This window comes from Marmota monax, unplaced genomic scaffold, assembly GCF_021218885.2.
Source record: "Marmota monax isolate L192 unplaced genomic scaffold, Marmota_monax_Labrador192_F-V1.1 WCK01_AAM20220418_F8-fsc00253, whole genome shotgun sequence".
In the NCBI taxonomy this organism is placed as follows: domain Eukaryota; kingdom Metazoa; phylum Chordata; class Mammalia; order Rodentia; family Sciuridae; genus Marmota; species Marmota monax.
Window position 1 is genome coordinate 336,244 of NW_026695237.1, and position 26,351 is coordinate 362,594.

At 39.0% G+C, this 26,351-nt stretch overlaps 1 protein-coding gene across 2 annotated transcripts in view; it reads left to right on the forward strand.

Annotated features, from left to right (window-relative positions):
- LOC124089466 (sodium/glucose cotransporter 1) overlaps positions 1 to 26,351 on the forward strand; it is a 92,606-nt gene that overhangs the window by 23,825 nt on the left and 42,430 nt on the right. For both annotated transcript variants that reach the window (XM_058577415.1, XM_046439508.1), the window contains exons 2-4: positions 5,516 to 5,587; positions 24,227 to 24,331; positions 25,426 to 25,485. In XM_058577415.1, the coding sequence (XP_058433398.1) occupies positions 5,519 to 5,587; positions 24,227 to 24,331; positions 25,426 to 25,485 (234 nt within the window). In that variant the 5' untranslated portion in view covers positions 5,516 to 5,518. The remainder of the gene's footprint in view (positions 1 to 5,515; positions 5,588 to 24,226; positions 24,332 to 25,425; positions 25,486 to 26,351) is intronic.

Genomic DNA, 26,351 nt, shown 5'->3' on the forward strand with positions numbered 1-26,351 from the left:
GAAGTGTGGATTTTTTATTTTTTTAAAAGAAATTATAGGGTTGGTGTGGCTTATTCTTCCTCAATATTCTCAGCTTCCCCCAAAACAGTAGGAAATATTCAAGCAGGAGCCAGAATATTGGCTTTCTCAGGGTTGAAACAAAATGACCAGGTAAGACAGCTTCCTATAGCCCCAGTTTACCCAGGAATAACATAGGTACAGTTGCATCTAATCTTAAGACTTCTCAAAGATATTGTGAGGATCTGCAGAGATGAATCTGCAAACTTTTATAGACGGGATTTTTTTTTGGAATCTCATTTGCCCTACAGGGTGTCACCCAAACTCTGAATAATCTGGTCTGTTAAGGAGAATGGGCAAAATGGTTAGCTGGGTAGAACATCTATACAAAAAGCCACAAGACAGAAATAAATGCTAATCCCCAGTTAACAAAAGAGGAAGTTGAAACTCCATGTGGTTGTGATTTGCCTAAGATTTTGCAATACATGGGGTTGTTCCTGGAACTCAGGTTATCATGACTCCTGGTTTCTCAAGGTATCAGGCACACTGTCACTGTGTCTGTCTTAATACTTCCCACTCCTCCCCAGCTTATATTCACTGGAGCCAAGATGTGAATCTATCATTTGGTAGCCATGCTATACTGCCCATTTCCCTGACAATCCCGATAATCTCAGTTTTGTAAACCAATCTCTTTAGCCCTGCCAGTACTACAGATGTTTACATTTTTTATGGTATTTGCACTTCTGAAATATCTGTGAATCAGTACCACTTGTCCTTTTAAATGCAGGTTAATGAGCCTACTAGTATTTGTCGACACATTTAATCTTCCCCCATTAGCAGTGCCCCTGGACCCTGATTATTTAACATGCTGAATTTTTTCCAGTCAAGACTCCCCTTTTTGCTATGAAAGGGTTAAGAGTGACTTTGGGATAGGCTTCTGACTCATGCCTAATCCCTGGATTGCACAGATACAAGGGTCCAGGCCCATTTTAGCAACATCCCTCTGTCACCATCTTGTCACTTCCAATTTTCTTCAGTAGTTTCATATTCTTCCGTCTGTGTCTCTTTCGATCATATTTGAGCTTTGGATTATGGCTTCTTTGGTATTTATTTCCATTTCTATTTCCTCTCAGGTGACTTCTTGGGGGACTTTATATCTTCTGAAAATGAATCTCTATCCTTGTCATGCTGGAACATTTCAACTATCCTCTAACTCTCACTGGCTAGGGTTTGTTAAAATTATAGTCCATGAGCCAAATCTGACCCACACCCTGTTTTTGTATGATCCACAAACTAAAAATACTTTTTACACATTTATCTCTCTCTCTTTTTATCTATCTATCTATCTATCTATCTATCTATCTATCTATCTATCTATCTATCTCTATTTTGGTACTAGGGATTGAATCCATAGGCATTTAACTACTGAGCAACACCCTAGCCCTTTTTATTATATATATTTTTTTAAATTTTGAGACAGAGTCTTACTAGGTTGATTACAGCCTCACTAAGTTTCTGAGGCTGGCTTTGAACCTGTGATCCTCCTTCCTCAGCCTCCAGAGTCACTGGGATTACAAGTGTGTACTACCACACCCAGCTGCTTTTCATACTTTTAAAGTGTCATAAACAAAAACCAAACCAAAACAAAACAAAAAATGGGGCAGCATGTATCCCACAAAATACTAAGTATTTACTATCAGGCTCTTTTTCCTTACAGAATAAATTTAATGACCCCTGTCTTATGTACTGAGCTGGAATGCTGTCTAATGCCTGAGCTGGAATGGTGTCTGGGTGAACCCTAACTTTTTTTATTTTACAGATTAGGATCAGAGAGGGTGGCTAGAAGTCAATCAGATGAATCAATACAGAGCTGGAATTAGGACCCAGGTCATAGATACCAAACCCAATGTTCTCTCAATATTCTTTCTTGCCCCCTCTAAGACACTATTCTTTTTTGGAATACTCTCTCCTTTGACCTTTCAGCCACTGCATTACAGTGACAGTGTCCAAGTGGTTCTGAGTTTCTTTTTTTATGTATATATGTTCATAAAGATGAGACCTAAAGTTTATTGACTTCAATCCTCTTCATCTTATGCTTACATCTCTTCTTTAACCCATTTGTCAAAGTCACTTTGGCCAGTTGTCAACAGCCTTGACTTGAATACTTTCAGCAGAAAATCTTCCCAGTGGCCCCATTGCCATCTCTGAACAGCTCTGACAAAAAGGAGCTGGAACACAGCTTCAACCTGACAGCCTGGGGCTTCTCCCATTTTTTGTTATGCTCTATGAAGGATGCACTGAGTGTGACTGTCCTGTTTTACATATCAGAAGGTAATAGGCCACACCTGAGTCTTCTCTCCAGGCCCAACATCTCCAGTTTCTTAATCTGTTCCTCATTTAAACTGAGGCCTAAACTTCCTTCCTTTTGCTCAATGATGTTTGTATTCCATTGAGAAAACCAAACCAACCAAACAAACAAAAAAAATTCTGAGTTAATTGTTCTTCTTTTGCTCTCACAGCTTGCCATTGTGAGTTTATTCTCTTCTAGTTGTAGGATAGAGTGGTGAATTTAATACTATGGTTTACAAAGTGAACCCTAGGACCTTGAAGTTTTTTGTGCCTATCCTAATCGTGAGACAGTGCCTTTCCATGCATAAGGCATTTACTGAGTTCTATAGGGATTAAAAATTTGAAATATGGTAACACAAAGTAAAAGAACATGTAAGAACTTTGAACAAGGTAACAATGGAGTTCTCTAGGTGTTCAGAGGAGGGAGAGATTATTTTTGCCTGGGGAAGGAAAGAGTTCATAGAAGATATTTCCATGGGGGGAGTGTCAGGTAAGGTTTCACAGGGAAGGTGAAAGGTGAGAGGCCTTGAGGGATGGGTAGGCAGAGATGAGGAGGGGATAACCATGCTGGAGAGCAAAGGCCTTGTGGAGGTGCACCTCTCTTTACCTTTGGTACATCTCCAATATCTTTTCTGAATTACTCCAGCTCCCCATTCTAGACCCTGACCTTACATTCTTCCTCTATGCTCCTCATTTCTGAAGAACTTGGAAATCTTTGTATCTGGATCTCAACCTACTTTGTGTCTGGACCTCAACCTACTTTTCCTGTCTCCCTAATCAGGCTGGAGAGTATCACCTTCTTTGACTTCAGAATGAATTTTCCCTAGCCCACCATTGGAGGCTAAGTCATTGGTATTTATTTCTATTTCAGCCCTAGTGATCTTCTTATGTGCTTTTAGATCTGTTGGCTCTCCTGTTATTCTCAAAACATCCACTATAGAGCCCTCAGAGTATGTTCAGTGGGATGGAAGACCCTGCTAGGAGTCCAGAAAGCCCTGATGTGCTCTGCCTAGTACTGCCTAACACCCAGGGAGGCTCAACAAATCTGTTATTAGATTAGATGCATAAATGATCCTGCTTCTTAAAGGACTATCTATGTCTAATACTTCACTCCAGTGTGAGCACCAAGCAATATATTGTCTGCTATATACTTGTTTGCTAAATGAATGGAAAGTTCCTAAATGCCTGAATTGTCACCACCAGAGGTGAATTTCTTTAGAGCAGTGGTGCCTTTTAGCATCATGGTCAACTATGAAAACACAAACCTTTCAAAAGTATGATTTTTCATTTGGTACATTGATATTCTTGTAAGAAACAAACTATTTCTGTTTGAGCTTATTTCTGAGCTCAAACAGAAATAAGCTGCAGTCTCAGGTTCAGCAACTAACACTGTTTGCCATTCCTTCCCTCCCCAGCCTGGGTGTAGTTCCACCTCTGGATCACTGAACTCCTGAAATCTCCCTCCCTTTTCCTTTAACATGAGTCTGGTGGGGCTAAGTCCCTATCAGTCATTAATATTTTCAGGGAGATTAACAAGTGTCTGCTGAGAGAAAGCCAATGACAGAAAAGAGGAAGGGAGAGGCGGACCAGGGACAAGAGCAGAAACACTGCCCATTTTGTGTTGAAAGCCTGGACCTGGGCCTGGGCCTGAGCTCAAACAGAAATAAGCTGCAGTCTCAGAAACAAAGAAGGCTTGAGAAGAGCTGGTCATCATGCATTAAAGATACCTGTCATATTTCTCCTCCTAAGCCTTCAGTGACTGCCTATTTCTTATGAATACAGCCTGTAACTTTTAGCCTGGCATTTGAGATCTTGGCTCACCTCTTACCACTCTACCTATTCATATGCCTCAGTCAGGTTCAACAGCTAACACTATTTGCCATTCCTTCCCTCCCCAGCCTGGTGTAGTTCCACTTGTGGATCACTGAACTCCTGAAATCTCCCTCCCTTTTCCTTTAACATTTGCTGAAATGCTGCCCACTCTGGGAAGCCTTTCCTTTTATCCTCTTTTTAGAAGAAATTGTCCCCTTCTCTGTATTTACCACATTAGTCACAATATATCGCCAAAGAACGATTCCAGCAAGCTCCTACTTACATCTTCAGGGAGGGATAAATTTGTATTGAGTTTGAATGTCTGTTTTTTAATGTAATAGTTAGTATCAACATCTTGCAATCTTACAGTATTTTCCTTTTTGACAATAGCTTTATTGAGATACAATGCACATACCATACAGTACTTTTCAAAAGTATGATTTTTCATTTGGTACATTGATATTCTTGTAAGAAAGAGGTAAAAATTTCTATTTCCAAAAGGTATTAGAGGAGAGGAGGAAAGAGAGGTACTGGGGAACAAAATCAACCGAATTGTATTGTTATATCTTTTTTTGTGTATATATGTGTGTGTGTGTGTGTGTGCATGTATGTAAATATGCATATATAATGGTAAATCTATTATGTATAATTATAATGCACCAATAAAAATTTAAGAGTTGCATTTCCTCCAATTTAATATGAAAACAAACAGATTCAGGTGGAGGGGCTTGTTCAGAGCCAATTGCAGAGTGAGCTAGTGTTACCAGCAGCCTAGCCCAGAGATCCTGCCTTGATCCTGACTGGCTGGATCTGGCCACCCACCCACACAATAGGCAAAATATGGAAAATAAAAATGAATTTTTTGCAGTTTGGTCAAACTAGGAAGAAGCAGTGAGTTTGTTTATCTACAGGACCCATAGAAGTGGTTATAATTTGTAGAAACAAAAGCCAGATGGCATACATATGTATATTTAGTTACCTGCACTAGACAGACTTGGGCAGGGAGCGATTGCCATTCTCAGTTTCTTTGGCATCCCCCAAGCTAACGATTTATTCCCAGTATGAGGAAAGACACAATGCAGAAAAATACTTATCAGGAAGTTGTCCTTAATTTCAGTTTGTTTCACTGGCACTAGGGGAATTGTTTAAGCCTTCTGAGCCTCAGTTTCCTTGTCTGTTAACTGTAGGGCCCTGCCTCCATCATCTAAGTATCGTGAGGGTCCAGGGGAATAGGAAAGTGAAAGAAGGTCAAAAAGTGGAGTGGTTAAAGAAAATGCCAGAATGAGGAGGTATGTCCTTTGGCTGGTAATGTCTTTCTTCCAGTTTTCCATTAAATTTTGGACCCTTTCTTCCTTAGGCTATGTTTTCCACCAATCGTGGGACAGTCGGAGGTTTTTTCCTGGCAGGCCGAAGTATGGTGTGGTGGCCGGTGAGTTTTTTTTCTGAAATTCTATGTGCTGGGGTATTACCTTTAGGAACCCATATCCTTCCTTCTTCCCTAAATTCTGGATATGGGTCACATGCTCACCAGGTCTCCTGAGCATTTATAATCTCTTATTTTAATGGAATAGCATTTAAATAAGTAATGGTTGGAATTCATCAAGGGATAAATAAAGGAAAAAACTTCACAAGGTGGGCAGTGTGGAGAAACAAGAACACACAGATCGAAGTATTCTTGGACAAATCTGAGTTTCCATTTCTCTATTTATAAAATGGAATTGATTATATTTACTTTCCAGAAGTGTTATGAGAAGTGGGGACCTCTTCTATGGTGGAAAATCTGTAAATAGAAGCTCTTTTGCTACCTCTTTCCTACTTTCTCTCATTTAAGAGCAATTTTATTGTCCTCCCTTTTCTGGAGCTATTTGCGGTATCTGATACATAGAGACACTCACTGAATAAATGGAAGAGGAGACTTCCACTGTTTTCAATTGTAGTTCTTAACCTTTGGTGAATTTTATATTTTGCATATTTAAGTGGTTTTTTTTCTATGATACTTTCACACAGACAGAACTAGCTCAATCAAAGGACAGGTGCATGGGTGTGAGAGAGTCTAAGATATTCATCCCATCATATCAGCACAGGGTTCTGGCTGGGTTATCAATTTAACCCACTGACCATTTTGATCCAGAGTTCTCATTGAAGCAACTGATTGAACAATTTGTCCAAATGTTGCAATTCCTTGGGATTAAGATACAAGTGAGATTGGCTGGTGAAAAATGGGCGTAATGGCACATATATACAATGAGAAGGGATGACAGTGGTAAGTTGATTGGAGAAAGAGAAGCAAGAAAGTAAAGACTGTCACTGTTCTAATATATATTGCCCAGAGAGGACTTCACAGATTATCATTACATCCTAAAGTTGGCCTTTGACCAACTATTTTAGAATGAATTTTAATAATTGGAATTTTTACAGTTGCTTAGATTATTCCTGAAGTTATTTCTATTTAAAAATTTTTTTCAAGTAAAAATTTTATACATTTATGGTATACAATGTGATGTTTTCTCACAAACACACACACACACACACACACACACACACACACAGTGAGATGATTAAATCAAATTTACTAATAGACTCATTATCTCATGTTTTTTGCAATAAGTGTATTTAAGATCTAATCTCCTAGCATTTTTAAATATATATATGTATATTTTGTTATAGATGGAAACAATACCTTTATTTAATTAATTTATTTTTATGTGGTGCTTTGGATTGAACCCAGTGCCTCACACTTTCAAGGCAGGCTCTCCCCCACTGAGCTACAATCCCAGCCCCTCTCCTAGAAGTTTTTAAGTAGACAATCTATTGTTATTAACTATGGCCACCGTGCTACTTATTAGATCTCTGGAATTCATATAACCCAACTGAAATTTTGTACCCTTTAACCAACAACTTCCTATCCATTCCCAATACTGTATGAGTCAGCACTTGGCAACTACCATCATATTCTCTGTTTCTATTAGTTCGACCCTATTATATCTGCATGTAAGTGGGACTTTGAAGTGATTTATATTTTATTTTTATGCTGGCCAAAAGTACTGGGTAGATGCTGACTTTGTGATGAGTCCCTCATGGTAGTCTTTTTTTTTTTTACTCCTTGTGGGTAGAAGCACACCTATTCTACTGCTTCCTTTCAGTTCTGTGTCCATGCTTTTTTATCTTTTCATGTTTAGAATTTGGTACTTCCTAAAAGCAGGTGTGAAAGTGGCAGCTCTGATCCCAAAGTTCAAGCAAAGTTTGGGTATCCTTTCTGGAGCTGTCCTGTCCAATGTGGTAACTGCTGGTCACATAATCTATTTAAAATGAAATTAATCTTTTAATATGTTTTTGTATGCAATTTGCCAGAATTTTATTGAGAATTTTGCATCTATGTTCATCAGGAATATTGATCTGAAATTTTCTTTCCTTGATGTGTCTTTGTCTGGTTTTGACATCAGGGTGATACTAGCCTCATAGAATGAGTTTGGAAGGGTTCCCTCCTTTTCTATTTCACAGTGCCAAGGCAACTCCCTCAGTTGGCATCTATCTAGTGCATGGTATTTAGTAGTGCTCAGTAAGGGGAAGCTTAGTGTTCCTGAAACTATTGCTGCTGATGTCTTAAATTTAACTTTTAGGTTCATTGTATGAATAAATTGAGATGATTTATATGCATATTTACTTAAATTCCTGCAAATTATCAATTCCAGGTACACATTGGCTGCATTTTAAAATGAATTTGTTGATTTTCAGGAGTATAAATAAAATATGTATACACACACATGAATCATGTTAATTTGTGTTGGGCTGATTTTCAAAGCCAATCTGAAGCATTCCATACGTCAACTGACAATGTTTGTTCTCTCTTTGAGATACATGATACATTTTATGATAGTTGGTATCTTAGATGCATTAAAATATGGTGTTATAGTCTGGATCTAAAATGTCTCCCAAAGACTCATGTGTTGAAGGCTTGATTCCCAGTATAACAATGTTCAGAGATGGTAGTTTTGGGAAGTGATTAGATCATGATGGCTCTGACCTCACCAGTGGATTAATCCATTGATAACTGAATGAATTACTGGGAGGTGGTAGAAACTATAGGCTGTGGACATGGTTGGGGGTGTGCCCTAAAGAGTATTCCTTGTCTCTGTCTCTGCTTCCTCATTGTCTTTAACTGAATAGCTGTCCTCCACCATGCTCTTCTGCCATGATGTTCTGTGTCATCTCATACAATGGAGCCAACTGAATATAAATTGAAATCTCTGAAACCATGAACCAAAATACATTCTTCCTCCCTAAGTTGTTTTTCTAAGGTATTAGCAATGCAAAAGCTGACTAACACAAATATGGTTACATTCTTTTATATGTACTTCATGTTTGTATTAAGTATGTCAAAATGTACTCTACTGTCATGTATAACTAAAAAGAACAAATAAAAAAACCAAATATGGTTGCAATCTAAAGTGTTTTTATACTATGTTCACTAAAACACTTGGGCTCTGAAGAAATGCTTCAGGGGTGGTTTTTCTCCTCTTTACTCCCCAGCAACTCAGTTTTTATTTATTTTATATAAGGGGAATCAACTCACATTTTGTTTGAGAACAACATTCTAGTGACGTATCAAAGTTTAAAAACTGCTACTTTAGAAAAAATAAATAACCACAGTGATTTTCATTCTAGAATTTAAAACATTGTTTTTTTTAAAATACATAGTGATATACACCTGTAAGAAGGAATTAGAGGAAAACATGGAAATCAAGAAAATACGCATTTAAGAACTTTCCCTCCAAAACTGAAAAATTTAGAACATCGTCAAAACTATACATCTCAATTTCTCTTTGAAATATAATATGAAGTCAGTTCAAACCTGTCATTGTTCAATAAGTCCATAACCAGAATATCAATTCTCAAATGTGCTGGCCCAAAGACATTACAGAATCAAAGGCTCTCCAGAGTGGGGATATCTCTCTTGGCCTGCTGGCTGTGGCAAAAACTTTCAGTGCCACAGTGGAACCTGTGCCCCTTCCTTCTGCCTTTTGCCCAGTTGTTTTGTGCTGTAGAAAGAGAATACATCCAGATAAGCTTCTGAAAGATGGCCCAGGGAGATTTTAGGAAGGGAAGACTTGTGTTGACCCTGGGTTGATATTTGAGGCATGGAGAGCTATAGTGTTACCCACAAGAAAAGTCAGAAGAAATCAGCTCATAAAATCTGAAAGGAGACTGGATATAAGAGGCTGGTTCTGTGCATTTCTAGGATCTAAGGGAGCTTTGGAAAGAGTCATTATGACGTACTCCAGGTGAAAATCTGGGAACTCTAAAACAGGCCTCATTCCTAAAAAGTTAGTGAGTCTGGTAGAGGAAAGGAGTTTGTACCTTGGCCTACAAATAGAAGTGAGGGACAGTTAGTGGGGAAACAGCAGATCCAGGGCTGAAATTACAAGAAGAGTAGCTTCCACAGAGAGCCAGGCGGGGGGTGGGGGGGCCTGCAGGAGCCTGAATCACTCTTAAAGCAACCCAAGCCAACTCAACTGAGTAACAGGAACCATAAAGTTGTACTTCTGTAATTGTGGACTGGTTGGTAGCTCAGGATTCCCTTTTTGGGGGGCACTTCGGGCACTTTTAACTAGCAGCTCCCTGTGTGCTGTATTATAATGATTATTTGAGGGATATGGATGATATGAATGCAGGAAGGCCAGGAAACTTAGGGGCTGAGTTTTGAAAGGGAATTTCCTATTCCTGGGCTATAAGCAGCAGAAATTACTCAGAGAAATAGGCCCCCAGATATACATCCTAGGGAGAACTCTTGTTTTGGAGAGGAATTTGGTCATAATGATACATTGTCAGAGTGGACTCCATGGGAGCATGGGGCACAACAAGGCTGGGCCAAACCCTTGGGAACTCTTTCTACTCAGAAGTAAGCATTTCAAAGGGCAGGGAGTGAGAACTGCACAAGGAACCAAAGGACCTGACTTAACCAAGCCTTGTGACATTGGGAAATTCATTAACTTCTCTAAGGCTTCAAGAGTTTCCTCTTTAATTTTAGGGGTCAGATGAGGAGTCTCAAATATCGGTTCTCAAATGTGCTGGCCCAAAGACATCATTACAGAAGCCAGAGGCTCTCCAGAGCTGGCATCTCTCTTGGCCTGATAGCCACAGCAAAATCATTCAATGAGTCTCAAAGGCTCTTCCAGGACTGAAATTCTAAGATTGTATGCCCAAGAGAGGGGGAAAGTAAAGGAAATGGGTATGGCCACACTAGTTCATCAATTACCAGCAAAGACCATGGGGATTATAGTGTCTCTGGACAGCCAGAATTCCTTTTCTTCTTTTATTGTTAGAGAATTTACAGAAAGCATTGTATCCCAGTGCCTTAGGGAAAGTGTTGGCAAACTTTTTCTGCAAAAGGCTAGATAGTAAACACTTTCATCTTTGTAGCTGTGAAATTTGTCACAACTACTCAACTCAGCTTTGTAGCACAAAAGTATCCATGAAATTAATGAATGGGCATGGCTGTATTCCAATAAACTTTATTTACAAAAACAGGCAAAGGACCAGACTTATTGTTTTGAGAACATGTGTACAGTTTCAGAGTAGTATTGGTAGTGAGCCTCAATGGTAGCTCTTTTACTTTTTCTTTTTCAAGTAGAAACTTTTCCCAAAGACTGTCACATCATTTATCTGATTGACTTTTCAGTGATCTAATTTGCAAGTATAATAAGAATGATGATTAACTCCATGGCCCAAGTTCACTCAAAGATAAGGACCGAGCTAGGACTCTCTCTGTTCTTCTGGTTATTCAGGTCTCTTTCTCTTTGTCCTTTGAGAACATTTATGAGGCCGATAGGTGTGGTCTAAAGGTTAATCTGAAAACCAAGAAATTCTTTCATTTAGTGTTGACCAGAGACCCTGATAGAAATTATCCCTGGAGAAAGAAGACATCTTCTTAAACTTTTAAAAACCTATGGAGAAAAATATACCAGATTTAACTTTAAGTCTCTAAAAGCTAATGATCAAACCAAAGTCTGGCCCCTTACAATGCCACTAAAGGACCCAAAGTGGGTCTTGTAAAAACCTGGCAGGCCCAATACAGGTGGGACTTCATGAATCAGAGAGAAAAGACCAGGAACTAGGCAAATGGACACAGGAGAGACAAGAGCCGACTAAGGAAGAAATCCCCAGGACAAAATGAGAAGGAAAGACAAGTAGTTTATCCTTCAAAAGACTCAGAGAAGTGATTTCTGCCTCCTTTTACCACCCAAGTCCATTGGGCCCTGTCTTCTTGTTGGGATTGCTTTCCACCAGCAAAAAGCCATCTGTGTTCTTGTTTTATCCCAGTACCCTCTGATGAGGTCTAATCCTATACTTTTCATAATTTTTCTTTATCCCTTACAATACCTGCTCCAAGACCTTTCAATGAATGCAAGCACTGGAAATAGGAGCTGAATTTGAGAAAAGGGAGAGAGGAGAGGGAAATATCTACAGATCCTCATGCTGGCCCCGCTTGGTGGTGTCACCTGAGAGCTCAGTCTGCATTCTCTTCTCTAGTGTAAGCATTGGTAAGAATTCAGGAGATAGGGAGGATGCAGGATCCAACTCAAAGTCTTTCTCCAGCAGGGCTCCAAATTTCTGTCCCTGTGCACAGAGAAAATGTTTTTTGCTGCTCTATTTTTTTAAGTCTCATAATAGTAAAACTGGAAAAACAAGTCTGTCTTTAATTGGAGTATCCAATTTTGTTTTTTTGACTACTGTTGAAATTTACTTTTAATTAGCCACAACTCTCTTGAAACAAGTTGTATTTATTCAGAAATAAAGAAACAATGTTGGTTTGGAGGGTAGGCATTCTGGTAAATGATACTGTATCTACTATCTAATTTATGTTTAACTCTGACATTCCAACACAAAATACCCAACAAAACAAAAATTCAATGAAATACACATACAGGAAAATATTTAAATTATTTCTATAGGTCTTAAAATATATTTTTATTGAAGCCATGATTAAATTTATTTGCACACTAAGAAACCTTTATATTCTATTACCATTTAAAATTGAGTATATTCTCCAATATTCATAAAACTTGGAACATCTACAAAATAATTTCCTTTAAAGTCATTTCTAAAGGAAACTATTTTTACAGATTAAATGAAATAATAGTCATTGTAGAATAAACCCTCTGGTACCTGATGATACTCTTCCTGCTGAGGCTTCCCTTCTTGTGGTACATTCACAGACATTCATTTCTATATTATTTATTATTATTATTATTTTTATTATTATTATTATCATTACCATTTCTAAATGAAGAAACTACAATGGTCCTTCTTATATCTAATGGTTTTGTCATTTTGATAGTTCTGCCATTCATTGGTTCTGTTATTTTTCTCATTAGAACCTTAATAATTAATAAACAATAAATGTCAGCAGAGTCCATTGTCCATCCACTTCCTTCATGAAGCTTCCTCCATAAACTTCACTTCGGACCAAGCCAAGCCACCAGCAATCACCTCACTCAAGGTCTCCCACAGGTGCAGTCTGATGCCAGATGTAGTGGCATGAGCCTGTGGTGGAGTATCTAATTTCAGCCCACATTGGTCATCTTGGTAAAGTCTGGTGTGGCCATGCTTCCTCTCTATCTCAAGACTGTTTTTTTGTCAGTTTGAGTCAAGTTTTTGTAAAACTTGAAAATTCTCATAATATGTATCTCCTTTTCAGTGAAAATTTTTACCAACTCCTGTTTTGCTCTTAAATAACCTGGTTCCTTTGTTCTCTTCCTCCTTCTTTTCTTCCTTTCTTCCTCTTTTTGCTGCTTCTCATTTTCTTCTTCCTCTACCTCCTTCTCCTCCTTTCTTCTCTTCCTCTTGCTTTCTCCTTTTCATGCTGTCCTCTACTTTTTCCTCTCATCTTCCTTCTCTCCGTCTCATTCTTCTTCACTTTTTTTTTGGTAGAGCAATTTGCCTCCCATTCTTCTTATCTTAGTCTCTGCTGTGGAGCTTCTTTGAGAAATGTATTGCCATTCACCTCCCCATGGGTTCCTAGGCATCATGTGCCACTCACCTCTTTGTGTTCCTAGGCATCAGTCAAATGACATGTAGCCAAGTTGCTGTCATCTAGTTTGTACCTAAGCTCCCAGATTTCTCTTTCCCACTGGCTACCTTCCCAGTATTTTCTAACAAATTAACACTTCTGTAGACGTAAAGGACAAACTAAATTTCAATCAATGTTTCCAGTTGGTCAAATCCAGAAGAGTGCTAAAACTATCAGCTAAAGTGAAGTCTTTGGATTTTGCATTAAGAATATATCTGGGCTTTCCTTGTCTATTTTGGCATGTGGCAAAGTAAGTCAGAGGCAACTATATCAATCTTTTTGGGCAAACTTCATGTTAAGGGTGTGATTTGAAATTATAGATAAGAGCACAGACTCTGGAGTTAGAAGCCTTGATTAAAATCTCAGCCCCATGCATTTTTATTTACATGGCTGTGGGTGAGTTACTCTCTCTGTGCCCCAGTTTCCTCAAATGCAAAATAGAGATAATTGCACTTATCTTGTAGAGTTATTGTGAGGATTGAATTAGTTAGTGCATATGAATAACTTATGATAGGATACTGTCAGTACTAATCAAGGGTTGGCTATCATCATTATCATCATTATTTTATCTAATTTGTAGATCCTCTACCTTCAGCTATGCAGTCATTTATTCATTTATCTATTTATGCTTTGCTATTCTTTTTTCCACAACTACATGTGATTACTGTGTGCCAGATTCTGTGATAGGTGCCCATTTATATGCATGCATGTATGTGTATGTCACTCACATTTTTACCAGATACATATAAAATTTTAAGTAACAGTTAAGTGTTAAGAAAGAAAAGCATTTGAGTTAAGGGTAGGTGGGAAGGAGAAGGGTCTTCTTTGCCTACCTAGGGTGGAACTTTCTGAAGATTGGACATTTAGGCTAAGACCTAAAGGATCAGAAGAACTCATCCAGAAACAAGAAATGATTGAAATGATTACTGTTTTGATCATTACACATTGTATACATGCATTTACATACCACATCAGTATGTGTACTTTTTATGAATCAAATAAAAATTTTAAAATATAAAATAAGGAAAATTGGGGGATGAGCAATCTAAGCAAAAAAAAAAAAAAAAAACAGATGGCCAAAGGCACTGAAAAGGGGCAGCATGGGAGAGATATGGTACATTTAGATCAGGCATTTTGAATTATTGATGATTCCGAAGATGGGTCCACCTGTTGGTGGGTGGGTTGGTGTCCAGTCCCTTCAACCTCTAAATGCCATCAGAAGACCTCACCTGTCTTTTGTGCCAAAAACTGGTGGGAAAACACCAACTTTGGCAGTGGCTTCCTGACTTCTCATCACTTTGTTGGTCAGGGGAGAGATGTGCATGCATGTAATGAATGAAAGACAACCATTGTCTGTGGGCACATGAGCTGATGTAGAGTAAACAGAGGTTATGATGACTCTGGAGCAAAGCTTGTGTCTAAATATTTACCAGAGACTCAGAAATAAAATATTCTGAATATACAAACCCCACCTTTTTTTCCTGTTTCAATCAAGGAAGTTTGATTCTTGAAAGATGGCCACTGTCCAATGTTAAACCTTTTCAAATTCCCCTTGTTGAAAAGAGAGTTTCTAAATGGAGAGAAATATTAACAGTTCCTGAGAAGGTGAAGGAGGAAATAAAATGCAGCAGAGCACATGTTGCTCCTGAGTTTACAGTGAGATATGGGGAGGAGGGTCTCTTCCCATGGTGCCCCTGCATGGAAATTAGAAGAAACTGTCAGAAAAGGGGGAAGTCAGTGGAGGGCTGAAACATTTCTTTTGCCTCCTGGACTTTAAGAACCTTTGGCTATGGGACCTTGGGCAAGACACTCCACTCCTCTGATCCTTAATCTCATCTGTAAAATTAAGATGAATAATATCACCTTACCAAACTTTGTGGGCATTAAATAAGATAAAGTGAACTAACCTTCATGACCTAACACTTGGAGGCACTGTTAAAGTCAGTGTTCCTCTTTCCTTTTCTTATTTTCCCAGTGTGGGGCTCTCTAAGTGAGGTACCCAGACCTTGCTAGTTGTCCAGCCCTAACCTAGACCTACTGCATCAGAAACTCTAGAGAATCAGGCAGAGCAATGAAAGCTTCTAGGTGATTTTAATTAGGATTGCCAAATTTAACGAAAAAATATACAGGTTGTTCAGTTATATGCAAATTTCAGTCAAACAATAAACACATTTGTAGGATAAGTTATCCCAAATATTGCACAGGATGTACTTATACTTAAAAACATATTCATTACTTATGTGAAATGCATATTTAATTGTGAATCTCATATGGTGATGTGTGCTAAAGTTTGAGAATCACTTTTGGGAGGACATCCCAATGGATGTGTCTAGCACAGCCCAGAGAAGGATGGAGAAGCAGTCCTGTCCTTTAAAGAGGAGGACAGAAGCAGGGAACAGGGTACCATCTCAGTGTTCTGGATATTCTTGAAATTACATGATTAATTAACGAAGAAATTAGTTTCTTGAAATTTGTTGAGTGCAATTTCGTTTGATGTATGATCTTTCTCCCTCAAAGAGAAACCGATAACTTTGGCTCTTTGATGAAACTCAGGGCACTCCATAAAAACACAATGAAAGCTTCATAAAAACACAGGTCATGTAAAAACATTATTAGTGTTTTTTCAGAATAGTATTACTTTATGGGCAAATGTTTCTTAAAGGTCTCTTACATTTGTCATCTCATTTAAGTGCGACAATACCCTTGTGGGTTAGGGTAAGAAGGAGTCTTATTCTTGGTTTATAATGGAGGAAATTAAGGTTCAAAGCAGAAAGTGACTGAATTAAGGTCACATAGTTTGTGATGGCAGAGCCAAAATTAGAACCTGGTTGAAAGGTTCCCAGTGTGCTTAGTAGGAGGGGAAGGAAGGCTGTGTGAGTCTTTAAAGCATTCAAACATGATTTTTGATACAGGGTAGTTTAAAGATACATATTTTTATTATTTTTTCTTTTCTTTTATTTATTTATTTATTACAGCAGAATGCATTATAATTTTATTAAACATATAGAACACAATTTTTCATATATCTGTTTGTATACAAAGTATATTAACACCAATTCATGTCTTCATACATGTACTTTGGATAATAATGATCATCACATTCTACCATCATTTCTAACTTCATGCCCCCTCCCTATTTTTATTATTTTTAATTGACCTGGAATAATTATACATATTTATGGGGTATAGTGTGACTTTTCAATACATATATAAAATGTGTAATGATCAGAACAGAATAATTGTAATATCCATCACTTCAAACATTTATTTGTGTGTGTGTGTGTGTGTGTATGTAAACATTCAAAATCCTTTCTACTCACTATTTTGAAGCATTTAGCATACTTTCCCAAATCCATTGTCTGCTCCTAATCTTTAACTTAGAAGACAAAGGTGATCCTGTTCATTTCCTTGGGTAATTCTTGATTCCTAGGTGAGAGAGAGGTCTTGAGTATGCTCAGGCTTATTTTCCCTAGGGTGTAAATAAAGATAATGTATAAACTTTAACCACCATCTTCCTCTGAACTATAATTTTAATTTCATTTGAAAATAGCAATGTTAACCATAGTCTTTTCCAAGGTATTTCCAACTCTAACATCAGATAACCTAGATTAAGATGTCCATCTTCTATTTCTTGTCACACACAACATTATTGTAGTTAGTATTTAGTGACATTTCATGTCTTTTTCTACATCCCCCAAAACAAATACATAACTTTGTTCTTAGTTCTCAGACTCTGCCAGTGAGTCTAAGAGAGGAGCCTTGGAATTGTAGTCTTTCATTGTCAAAGGTTTAAAGACTGTGTTATGATTATAAAATAAAAGAAACTCATCGTGAAAAAATTGGAAAAGTATAAAGAAGTAAAACAATGTACTTATTATTTTTTCTTCCAAAGATAGCCACTATGAAATTTGGATATTTTCATTAATTTATGTACAAATATGCTCACATGCATAATTTAAACATTTTAGGGATTATATGGTGTATTGGTTGCATGGCAATGAACATACTAATGAAGTTCTTTTTAAATAAATCTTTGCATGTCAGATAATTTGCTTAAGATAGAGTCCCCCAAATAGTATAAGTCCTTATATAGTATAAGATGAATTATACCAGAAATATAGGGAAGAGAAAATTTACTTGCCAATACCAAGTATTATCATTAAAAAGATTTTGTCTGTTTGATAGAAAATAACCCATAATATCAGATCTCCCCACCCCACTTGTAGTATTGTTCTTACTACTGCTAAACAGGGTGCCAGATTGACATCTCATAGAGACATTTCTCTAGAATGCCCTGCTGTCCTTATGAGCCCCGTGTAAGCCTGGAGGGCCAAGTTTATTGCCTCTCCTTCAGGATAGAGTGTACCTTGGCATATTCCTGTGAAAAGTCCCAATTTCGTGCAGTCAGTAGGAAGAATTGCAACTGCAAGGCATTTGGTTGCAATGCTTCCTGTTGTTTTTCCAAGAGGAACATTCAAACATTTGCTATCAGTGAAACCATGAATAAGGGGGCACTACTGTACCAGCATAGAGTGTGAAATGCACCAGGAGAGTGGAACAGACAGCATGTGGGACAAGAGATCAGAGGGGGAAGAGATTAGCTCTGCATGGTATCAGTGATGAGATGGGACTATGCCTCATTTTGATGACTGACACAGTGTTTTGGAAGGCAGAGCTCAACAGAGAGGGAGTTTCAGGAAGAAAAAACACATTAACACAGGAGTCAGGAAAGCACAGAGCATGAGTTGGTGTGATTTTGCCAGAAGGTAGAGGATGTGACAGGACATGGCAGGGCTGCTGGGGTTGGAGAAAGTAGGATTGTCCTGATTGTGAAGAGGCTTCAGTGCCTATTATTCCTCTTGTGAATTCCATGCCATATCAGAGCCCATTTTTGTTGTTTCTGGTGGTTGGGATCACCATCTGGAAACTCCTAATAATCCTATTTCTTAAGGTAAATTTTTTGTGGAAGTATTTCCCACAAAGTCTTTGACTCTTCCATTTGGATATCTCAATAACTTTACTGTGACACAGGATATCCTGGGAGTATTAATTTGAGCCTGTCAACTCTGAGATTTTTAGAAGTGAGACGGCCAAAGATTTGTTCAGGCCTCATGCCATATCTTGACATGTGGTTTGAGTAATAGTATCTCCCATTGGGAAGGATAAATGCCCTGGTAACAGACCTTTAAAATTCTGGAAGTAAAGCAGGGGACTTTGGAGTCAGCCTCTTTTATCCCCAACTTTTTATCCTCCAGATCTTAGCATTGTAATTGTTTAGCTAGGGACTGCTCTTCTGCTTCACAAGAGAGGTCAAACCAACATTAAGGAGAGAATGATGACTTCTAATACAGTTTAGAGCAGGTTCCTTAAGCCTAATTGTGCATAAGAATCACGTGGAGTGGAGTGCTTATTACTCTCACTCAGTAAGTCTCTGGGAGGCAATTGAGGGTTTGCATTTCTCACAAGCTCCAAAGGGAAGCAGATTTCCCTGGTTTGCCAAGCACTGTGAATAGTACAAGTTCTGGGAACACATCTCTAGGACTGAGTTAAGCACTAAAGGAGTTATTATTAAATAGAGTAATGTCTTTGGTTCAAAAGATAGATGCAATCCCCACTAGTTTCCAACATTTGTGGGGAGAAATGATTTGCCTGGGATATTTTCCTTTGTGGTTTAATTAATTTTCCCTTTAGAGAAGGCTCACAGGAAGTCATCCAAATTGTGCCAAACCCTGGAGGGATTGGAGTGAAAAAAATGTAAGTGACTGTATTAAGGCAAACCAAATTGGTCTTATCAAGAATCTAAATTGCAATGAGAAGAGAACTGGTCTTGTTAAATATTCCAAACAATTTAGAGACCAATCCTCCAATAGTGCTAGAAATTAGAGGAACTGGCTCAGTCTTCAGTACTGCCAAGAATCGTGAAGATTTAAAAAAGAATTGGAGCTGGAGGATGTTAAAGCCAGATGGAAAGGCAAGAAGGGCACCCTGTCTCATTCTGGACAGCTCGTGTCTAGATTAATCTACTTGGTTTTAAGACCCACTTGGGGAGAGGAATGGGACTAAGGGAAGCAGAGAAGAACAGGGTGATGAGATTCAAGTCCATGGATAAGGAGAAGCAGACATACAGAAAGAGGAAGCTTGGATTGGAGAATAAGAGGGGAGTGTATTACCTCTGTCTTTAGATGTAGTAAGAGCTTGTGGAAGAGAGATTTGTCTTGTTCTGTATCACTGGGGTGGAAGTAGGACATGGGTAAGTTTCAGGTCAAGGTAAAGAGAGTCTTAATAAAATAATTAAATGTTCTACCATAGATTCAGCTGCCTGAAAAGGTGGGGAGTTCTTGTTAGAGATGTGTATGCAGCTGACCATCACTTGGAAGGTGTTGCAAGAGGGACTCAAGCTGATATGCATGGATCCATCAAATTCTGGGAGATTCTCTAATTTCTCTATCTTCTTTTTTGCCAACCTTGTTGGACAGGAAATATAGGCAGTCAAATATGATCATGAATTGCCTAAAGGCAAAAGGAACCACATAGTCTTTTTGCCTTTTGTGGTGTGACATTATGTTATTTTCCCAATTACCATCCCATCAAACCTGCTGGGTTTGGTCTGACACAGATCCTTAAGCACAGTGGCAGTAAAACTGTGTAAATGTTTATAACAGCCTCTCTCACCCCATCAGGGGATGAAGAGGGTTTGCTAGTCAGAAGCAAGGTCAAGCTGGAGAAATTTTAGATAAAGTCTAAATCCCAAATTCAGAAGGGATGGCGGAGGAAATTGCAGAGAACATGATTCATGTCATTGGGTTACTCTCTAGAGGGGGTGTGATTCCCAAATGGGCATGAACATGGGTGGAGTGGAGAGATAGTGTTTAGGAAATAATTGTGATAAATTATCATTAATAAGCTCCTGTGAGCAGAGGAACAGTATGACAATCTGGCAGAGGCGCATAGGTGATAAAGCAATGGTGTCTATCTTAGGCTTCTCAGGCAACCATAACAAAATATCACAGGCTGGAAGGCTTAAACCACAGAAATTTGTTTTCTAACACTCTGAGGTCTAACTCTTCAAGGAACTTTCAGGGTTGTTTTCTGGCAAATCCTCTCGTTCTGGCTTTCCAGCTGCTTTCTTGCTGTATTCTCATGGCCTTTTTTTCCCCTGTGTGCAAGGAAAGAGATTCCTAATATCTTTTCCTGTTCTTGTAAGCACACCAGTCCTATAATATCATAAGGCCCTACCCTATGACTTCCTTTAATCTTATTATATCCACTATGTGCCTATCTCCAGATATAGTCATATTGGGGTCTAAGGATTCAATACATAAATTTTGTGGGAAGGACACAGGACAGTCCCTAATGGTGTCCAATGTAGGTCTTGTGAATATCCTTTAGGGTGACATTATTGTCCTTGTGGGAGAACAAAGGAGAGAAGGGACAGCTGTTTAGAACCAGCTGAGTGCCAGTCATTACTGATTCAGCATCTCATTTGACTCTTGTACAGCCAGTCATGAGAGAAGATGGAAGGCTCACAGATCTTATATGCACCCAGATAGTAAGGGTTAAAGAAAGCATTCCAACTGGAATTTTTAAGTCCATGCTGTTTTTGCACTGGATGGAACTTTGCCTTGAAATCCTGCTGAATACCTAGGACTATGTCTTTAAGCCTGAAGCTGTCAGTAAGACTGCTTGGCAGGTCTATGGGAGAAGTAGGGTCTGGGAGAATCTGAGAATGGGATTCAATTAGAATAAGTTATACTCCATGTATTTGTAACATGTCAAACTACACTCTATCGTCATGTATATTTAACAACAACAACAACAAAGAAGAGTGAAGTGACATGATTGAAGTTTTGCATCGGTAGGTAACTGTCCATGTGGGTGGTGGGTGAAGTGACAGATAGGAGGGAGATCCATGAGATCATCTGGAAGAATATTTTGTAGTCAGGTTGTGGGGAATGGTAGGCAGCCAAGGGTGATATAGATAGTGCTAGATTCAATGACATTATGAAGGTAGAGTCAGCATTTTGGTAAATGATTGTGAGCTCTGGGGTCAAAGGAAGGAGAGCAGAAAAAACTGAGGATGTGTCTCTGACAGAAGTGAAACTAACCTGGTCCCAAAACCTTCTAGCACCCAAAGCACTCCTATCTACATTTTATCTCACTCGATTGTTGGGCGGGGACAGGACAGCCTGAGATGTCTTAAAGTCCAACATTTCCCTTCAAGTGAGGGATATTAGAGAGGACCTCTTGAATTTAAGATTAATCTAATCCAGTTAATCATTCTGATAATTAAGTTCTAAATTGTCCATAATAGTATGGCATTAGGCTTAATAATTTATCAAGTGACTGATGATAAATGAAAAGATAATGCATCAGGACCGGTTATCGTTAGGACAGTTCCTCAGAGTAAACAGTATTTTGGGAGATACATGTTTTATTCTAGATTTGGGCCATTTTAGGAACATTATTTTTATTAAAAGTAGACTTTTATCCCCATCAAGCTTTGAATAGACACAGGCTGATATCTCTAAACTACCTGCTTTCCCAGCTTCCTCATTCTAAATGAATGGCGTCTACTCAGTTATTCAAATCTAAATCATAGAGTTACTCTTTTTCTTATCAAATTCATCAATAAAGCCTGTTGACTTTGTAAAACCTACCCCCAACCTCTCTGCTTGACTTTATCTCACTCCTACCAACCTAGATAAACCCACCATCCACCCTTACCTAGATGTAGAGATAGCCTCACACCTGGTTTCTCAGTTTTCTCCTCACCCCTCCAACCCTATACTCCACACATAATTTAGAGATATCCTTACAAACAAACCAGATCTTGTCAGTCCTCTGCTTAAAACCCTCTACTGGCTTCCCATCTACTTAAAATAAAATCCACTTCTCCTGTCCTGGCTTACCAGCATCTCCATTACCCAGCGCCTCCTGACTATTCAGGCTCATCTCACACCACCTTCTTCCTGGCCTACCTTACTCCACTCTCCTCTGGTCTTTATGCCTCTCAACCATGCATGCCTCTCCCACTTGGAGGTTTTTGCTTTGTTGGAATGATTTCTCCCTGACCTCTGCACAGGTAGCTTGTATCCTTTAGATCTCAATTTAAAGATTGCCTCCACCAAGGGACTTTCTCTGACACTTAACCTCTCTGTCATGCTCCCCCTACTTTATTCTCTTTGCAGCACTTAACCACTCTCTGACCTTTCTTTCTGTGTTATTTATTTACTATGCTTCTTGTGAATATTTTCATCTATGTTATTTGTGGCTCAATCTCCAGTGCCTAGAATAGCACTAGACACATTTAATAGCTGCTAAGTTAACATTGTTTGGGCCAATGAATGAATGCATTTACACCATTGTTTCCTCCTCATCATTCTAAGGCCTCCTTTTGCCTGGGCCTTCAGAGATATCCCTGTCCTATGACTTAGCATTTGGCACTGAGCTCCATCTGCCTTATATTGGGGAAATGGGCTGGTATAGTTAGGACAGTTTATTGGAGTAATCTCTCTTTGGGGAAATACATATTTTCTTCCAGATTTGGATCTTTTTAAGGAAAATAAACAAACAACTACAAACATCCTTCTATCTGTTTAGCAAAGATGGGGATAATTATGCAGATGGTCCCTAACTTATGATCACTTAACTTAATAATGCTTTCAACTTTATTGTGGTATGAAACTGTGCCAGTACAACCATTCTGTTTTTCACTTTCAATATAGTTTTTAATAAAATATACCAGACTGAGTTGCGATGTTCAACAGGTCAGGTTCATTAAATAAATGCATTTTGGACTTAAAATATTTTCAATTTAGGATGGCTTTATTAGGACATAACCACATTGTAAGTTGAAAAGCATCTGTACATATTTTGTACTTATCAAATGATTTTGTTCCTTATGCTCCTGCTTATAGGAAGACTCTAGAACTCTCTGGAGTTATTCTGGATCTCAGATGCAATTAAGTTGGTGGCACAGTATTAGGATTGGTCAGTGCAAAGATCCCTCCTATTTCATTTGGTATTTTCTTCTGTGACTCCTATTCACAGTCACATTCTCCTTTCTCCTTTTAGATTTCCACTCTTTGGTATTTAAATATGTCCTTCCAATCTGAAATCTAATCTATGTCTTTAGATATGTATATCTTTGCAGTGTTTTGTGCATTTTCTGTACAATCTCAGCACCCGCCCCCCACCTTTTTTCAGTACCGAAGATTGAGCTCTGGGGCACTCAATGACTGCGCCACATCCCCAGCCCTATTTTTTGTATTCTATTTAGAGACAGGGTCTCACTGAGTTGCTTAGCACTTCGCTATTGCTGAGGCTGGCTTTGAACTTGTGATCCTCCTGCCTCAGCCTCCTGAGCTGCTGGGATTGCAGGTGTGCACCACTGTGCCCTTTTTTAAAACTAAAAATACTTTATGGATTTAGAAAATTGGTGTTATTATTAATATTATCTTTTGCTACTTGGCACCACATGAAATTACATAGTTTAGTAGGAATCACTCTGAAATTATCAGCTCCATGCCCCTTGTTCTTTGACAAGGTGACCAAGACCCAGAGGCTTCTTTTAAATAATTCCTTTTAAGAACATTATCTATATTTACTGAAAGCCAATGTTGGACAAGGCTCAAAGCCCCCAGGCATGCTGAGAACACAGACATGAATGGTACAGGCCCTGAATGCGGGGGACTTTTAGAGGATCCTGGCATGATGTATGTCTTCCCATCATCTTCACTAGTGGACATTAGGCTCACAAAAGACTTACAGATGATCTGATATGGGGATCATCTGCTCCTTTGCCAATTCTTTCCTTTCATCTCCACTATTTCCCAAGTCCCCACGTCTGCCTTGGGAGCTTGTGGTATCAACAAATTCTAGCACAGTCAAAGTTTCAGTTGTCCTCTTTTGGCTGGCATGTTTCTTCTTTCTTTGGCCTACCCGGAATGTCCCATTCATGTATAGAGTCTTCACCTGACTTTATCTTTGTGTTTCCAGATTGGAGCCTCTCTCTTTGCCAGTAACATTGGAAGTGGCCACTTCGTGGGGCTAGCTGGGACTGGAGCAGCTTCAGGGATCGCCACTGGAGCCTTTGAATGGAATGTGAGTAGCATCAGTGCCACTGTGTTGGAGAAGTGGAAAAGAACCTGTACCTGTCTGTTTTGAGTTACTATTATGAAATACCAGATGTCAGCTAAGTTTATGAAGATGAGGTTTATTTAGCTCATGGTTTTGAAAGTCAAAAGTCCAAGTAGCATGTTGCAGGTCCTTGTGAGGGACCCACTTGACTGTGGCATCTCCTGGTGGAAGACAATAGCAGCATTGTGTGTGAGAGGTAATATCACCCAAAATAAGAAGACAGAGAGATGGGTGGGGCCAGAGTCAGGCATTTATAGCACTTTCTATAACTACCAAGGGGTCACTCCAGAACTACCTTAATCCCTTCCATGAGCAGCACCCACAGTGACCTAAGAACCTCGTACTATGCTCCGCCTCATACTGTGTTCCACCATCTCCCACTATGCTGAGGACTAAGCCTCTAATACAGAACCTTTAGGGGACATGCTAAACAATACCCAAACTATAGCAGAACCTTAGCACTTAGCCAGGTCAACTGATGTCCAGAGGAGCTTCAAATACTAAGGGATTCCTCAGAGCCATCCTGGGATGCAGATGGAGGAGCATGGCTTTAGGAGCCCAGGCATTCTGTTTTCCTTCCACCAGAGTAGCATGGGAGATACACTGGAAGGATGGTAAGAGTATTTTTTCTCTTTCCTTTTGGTGTTAAAAAGATGAGGCCCCAGTACCTTTCTAGCCATGTTAGAAGTTTGGAAATGCTTATCCCCAGATATTATTATTATTATTATTATTATTATTATTATTCTCTAAATGGTATTTTACCCCTGTGTAATACAAGGAAGAGTCAAAGGAGATCTCATTCCTCTGGCTGGGGCCCAGGGCTGTGATGATAGCAGTAGCTTCCTGGGATTCCTCTGCTGTTGCCCAGTTTCTGTTTCTTTGGGCCAATTGGGCAACTAAGGCATCCTACAGTCTCTAATGGCCACCTAAGAGTTGTTCTTCAGTCCAAAAAAGAAAATGCTGGGTGATTTTTCTGCAGTAGCTGAGGGGTCCTTCAGGTAAGTAGGGATGGGTTAAGGTTCCTCCTGATTTGAATCTACCTCTTCTTTTGGTTTCAGGCCCTGTTTTTGGTGGTTGTGCTGGGCTGGATATTTGTTCCCATTTACATAAAGGCTGGGGTAAGTACCCACTCTGTTGTTCCATTCCCTGCTGATACACACACACACACACACACACACACACACGTGAATTTGGTCCTTCTGGATGACAGAGGAGACTTTGTGGAATACATGGCAAAGATAACCTGTGTTTGCTTTTAGTTCTAGGTTGTAAAATAGTTTCTGGCTCCCTAGGGGCACTGAACAATGACACTAGCTCTTTTCTGTCAAGACTTATGACTCTTCCCTCTGAGAAGGTTTCCTAAGAAATCCCACACTATTCAAACCCCTCTGAAACATCCTGTCCCCTCACTCTGGGTGTGTCCCTGTACTACATGGCCATGCATTTGCTCTTGATGTACAACTATGTCAATATTCTGCCTCTAGAAAGGAAGCAGATTGAGAAAAAGAACTGTTTTTTTCCTCTTTATTTATGTAGATCAGTAGTTCTTATTTGCTGAGCATGCAGCTGGTACTCAACTATCAAATGCATTCTTGGTCTCCTGACTATGTCTCTCAGACATTTTACATACCTGTTCAGTGAGATATAATAAGCACCTCCTATATGTAAATTTACATATTAGGAGCTAAAAGCAATGTGGGAAAAACAGGGAGGGTGCTATATCTTCTATAGACTCACAGATTGATGGTGATATGTTTGGTTCCAGAGGACGAGAGGCTCGGGTCAGAGAAAGTAATATCGAAAGTGTGATTAGAATTTGCAGGAAGGAACTGGGAGAACATTTGGGCAGACTTACAGCTACAATACTTGGCACTGCCTATCTGAAGAGCATAGTGAAGTTCACACCCAATCTAGTTGACTAGTTTGGTACACTGGCAAGATGCCATCCATGTTATGATGTCTTGTTTTTCAGTAGGTGCTCTAT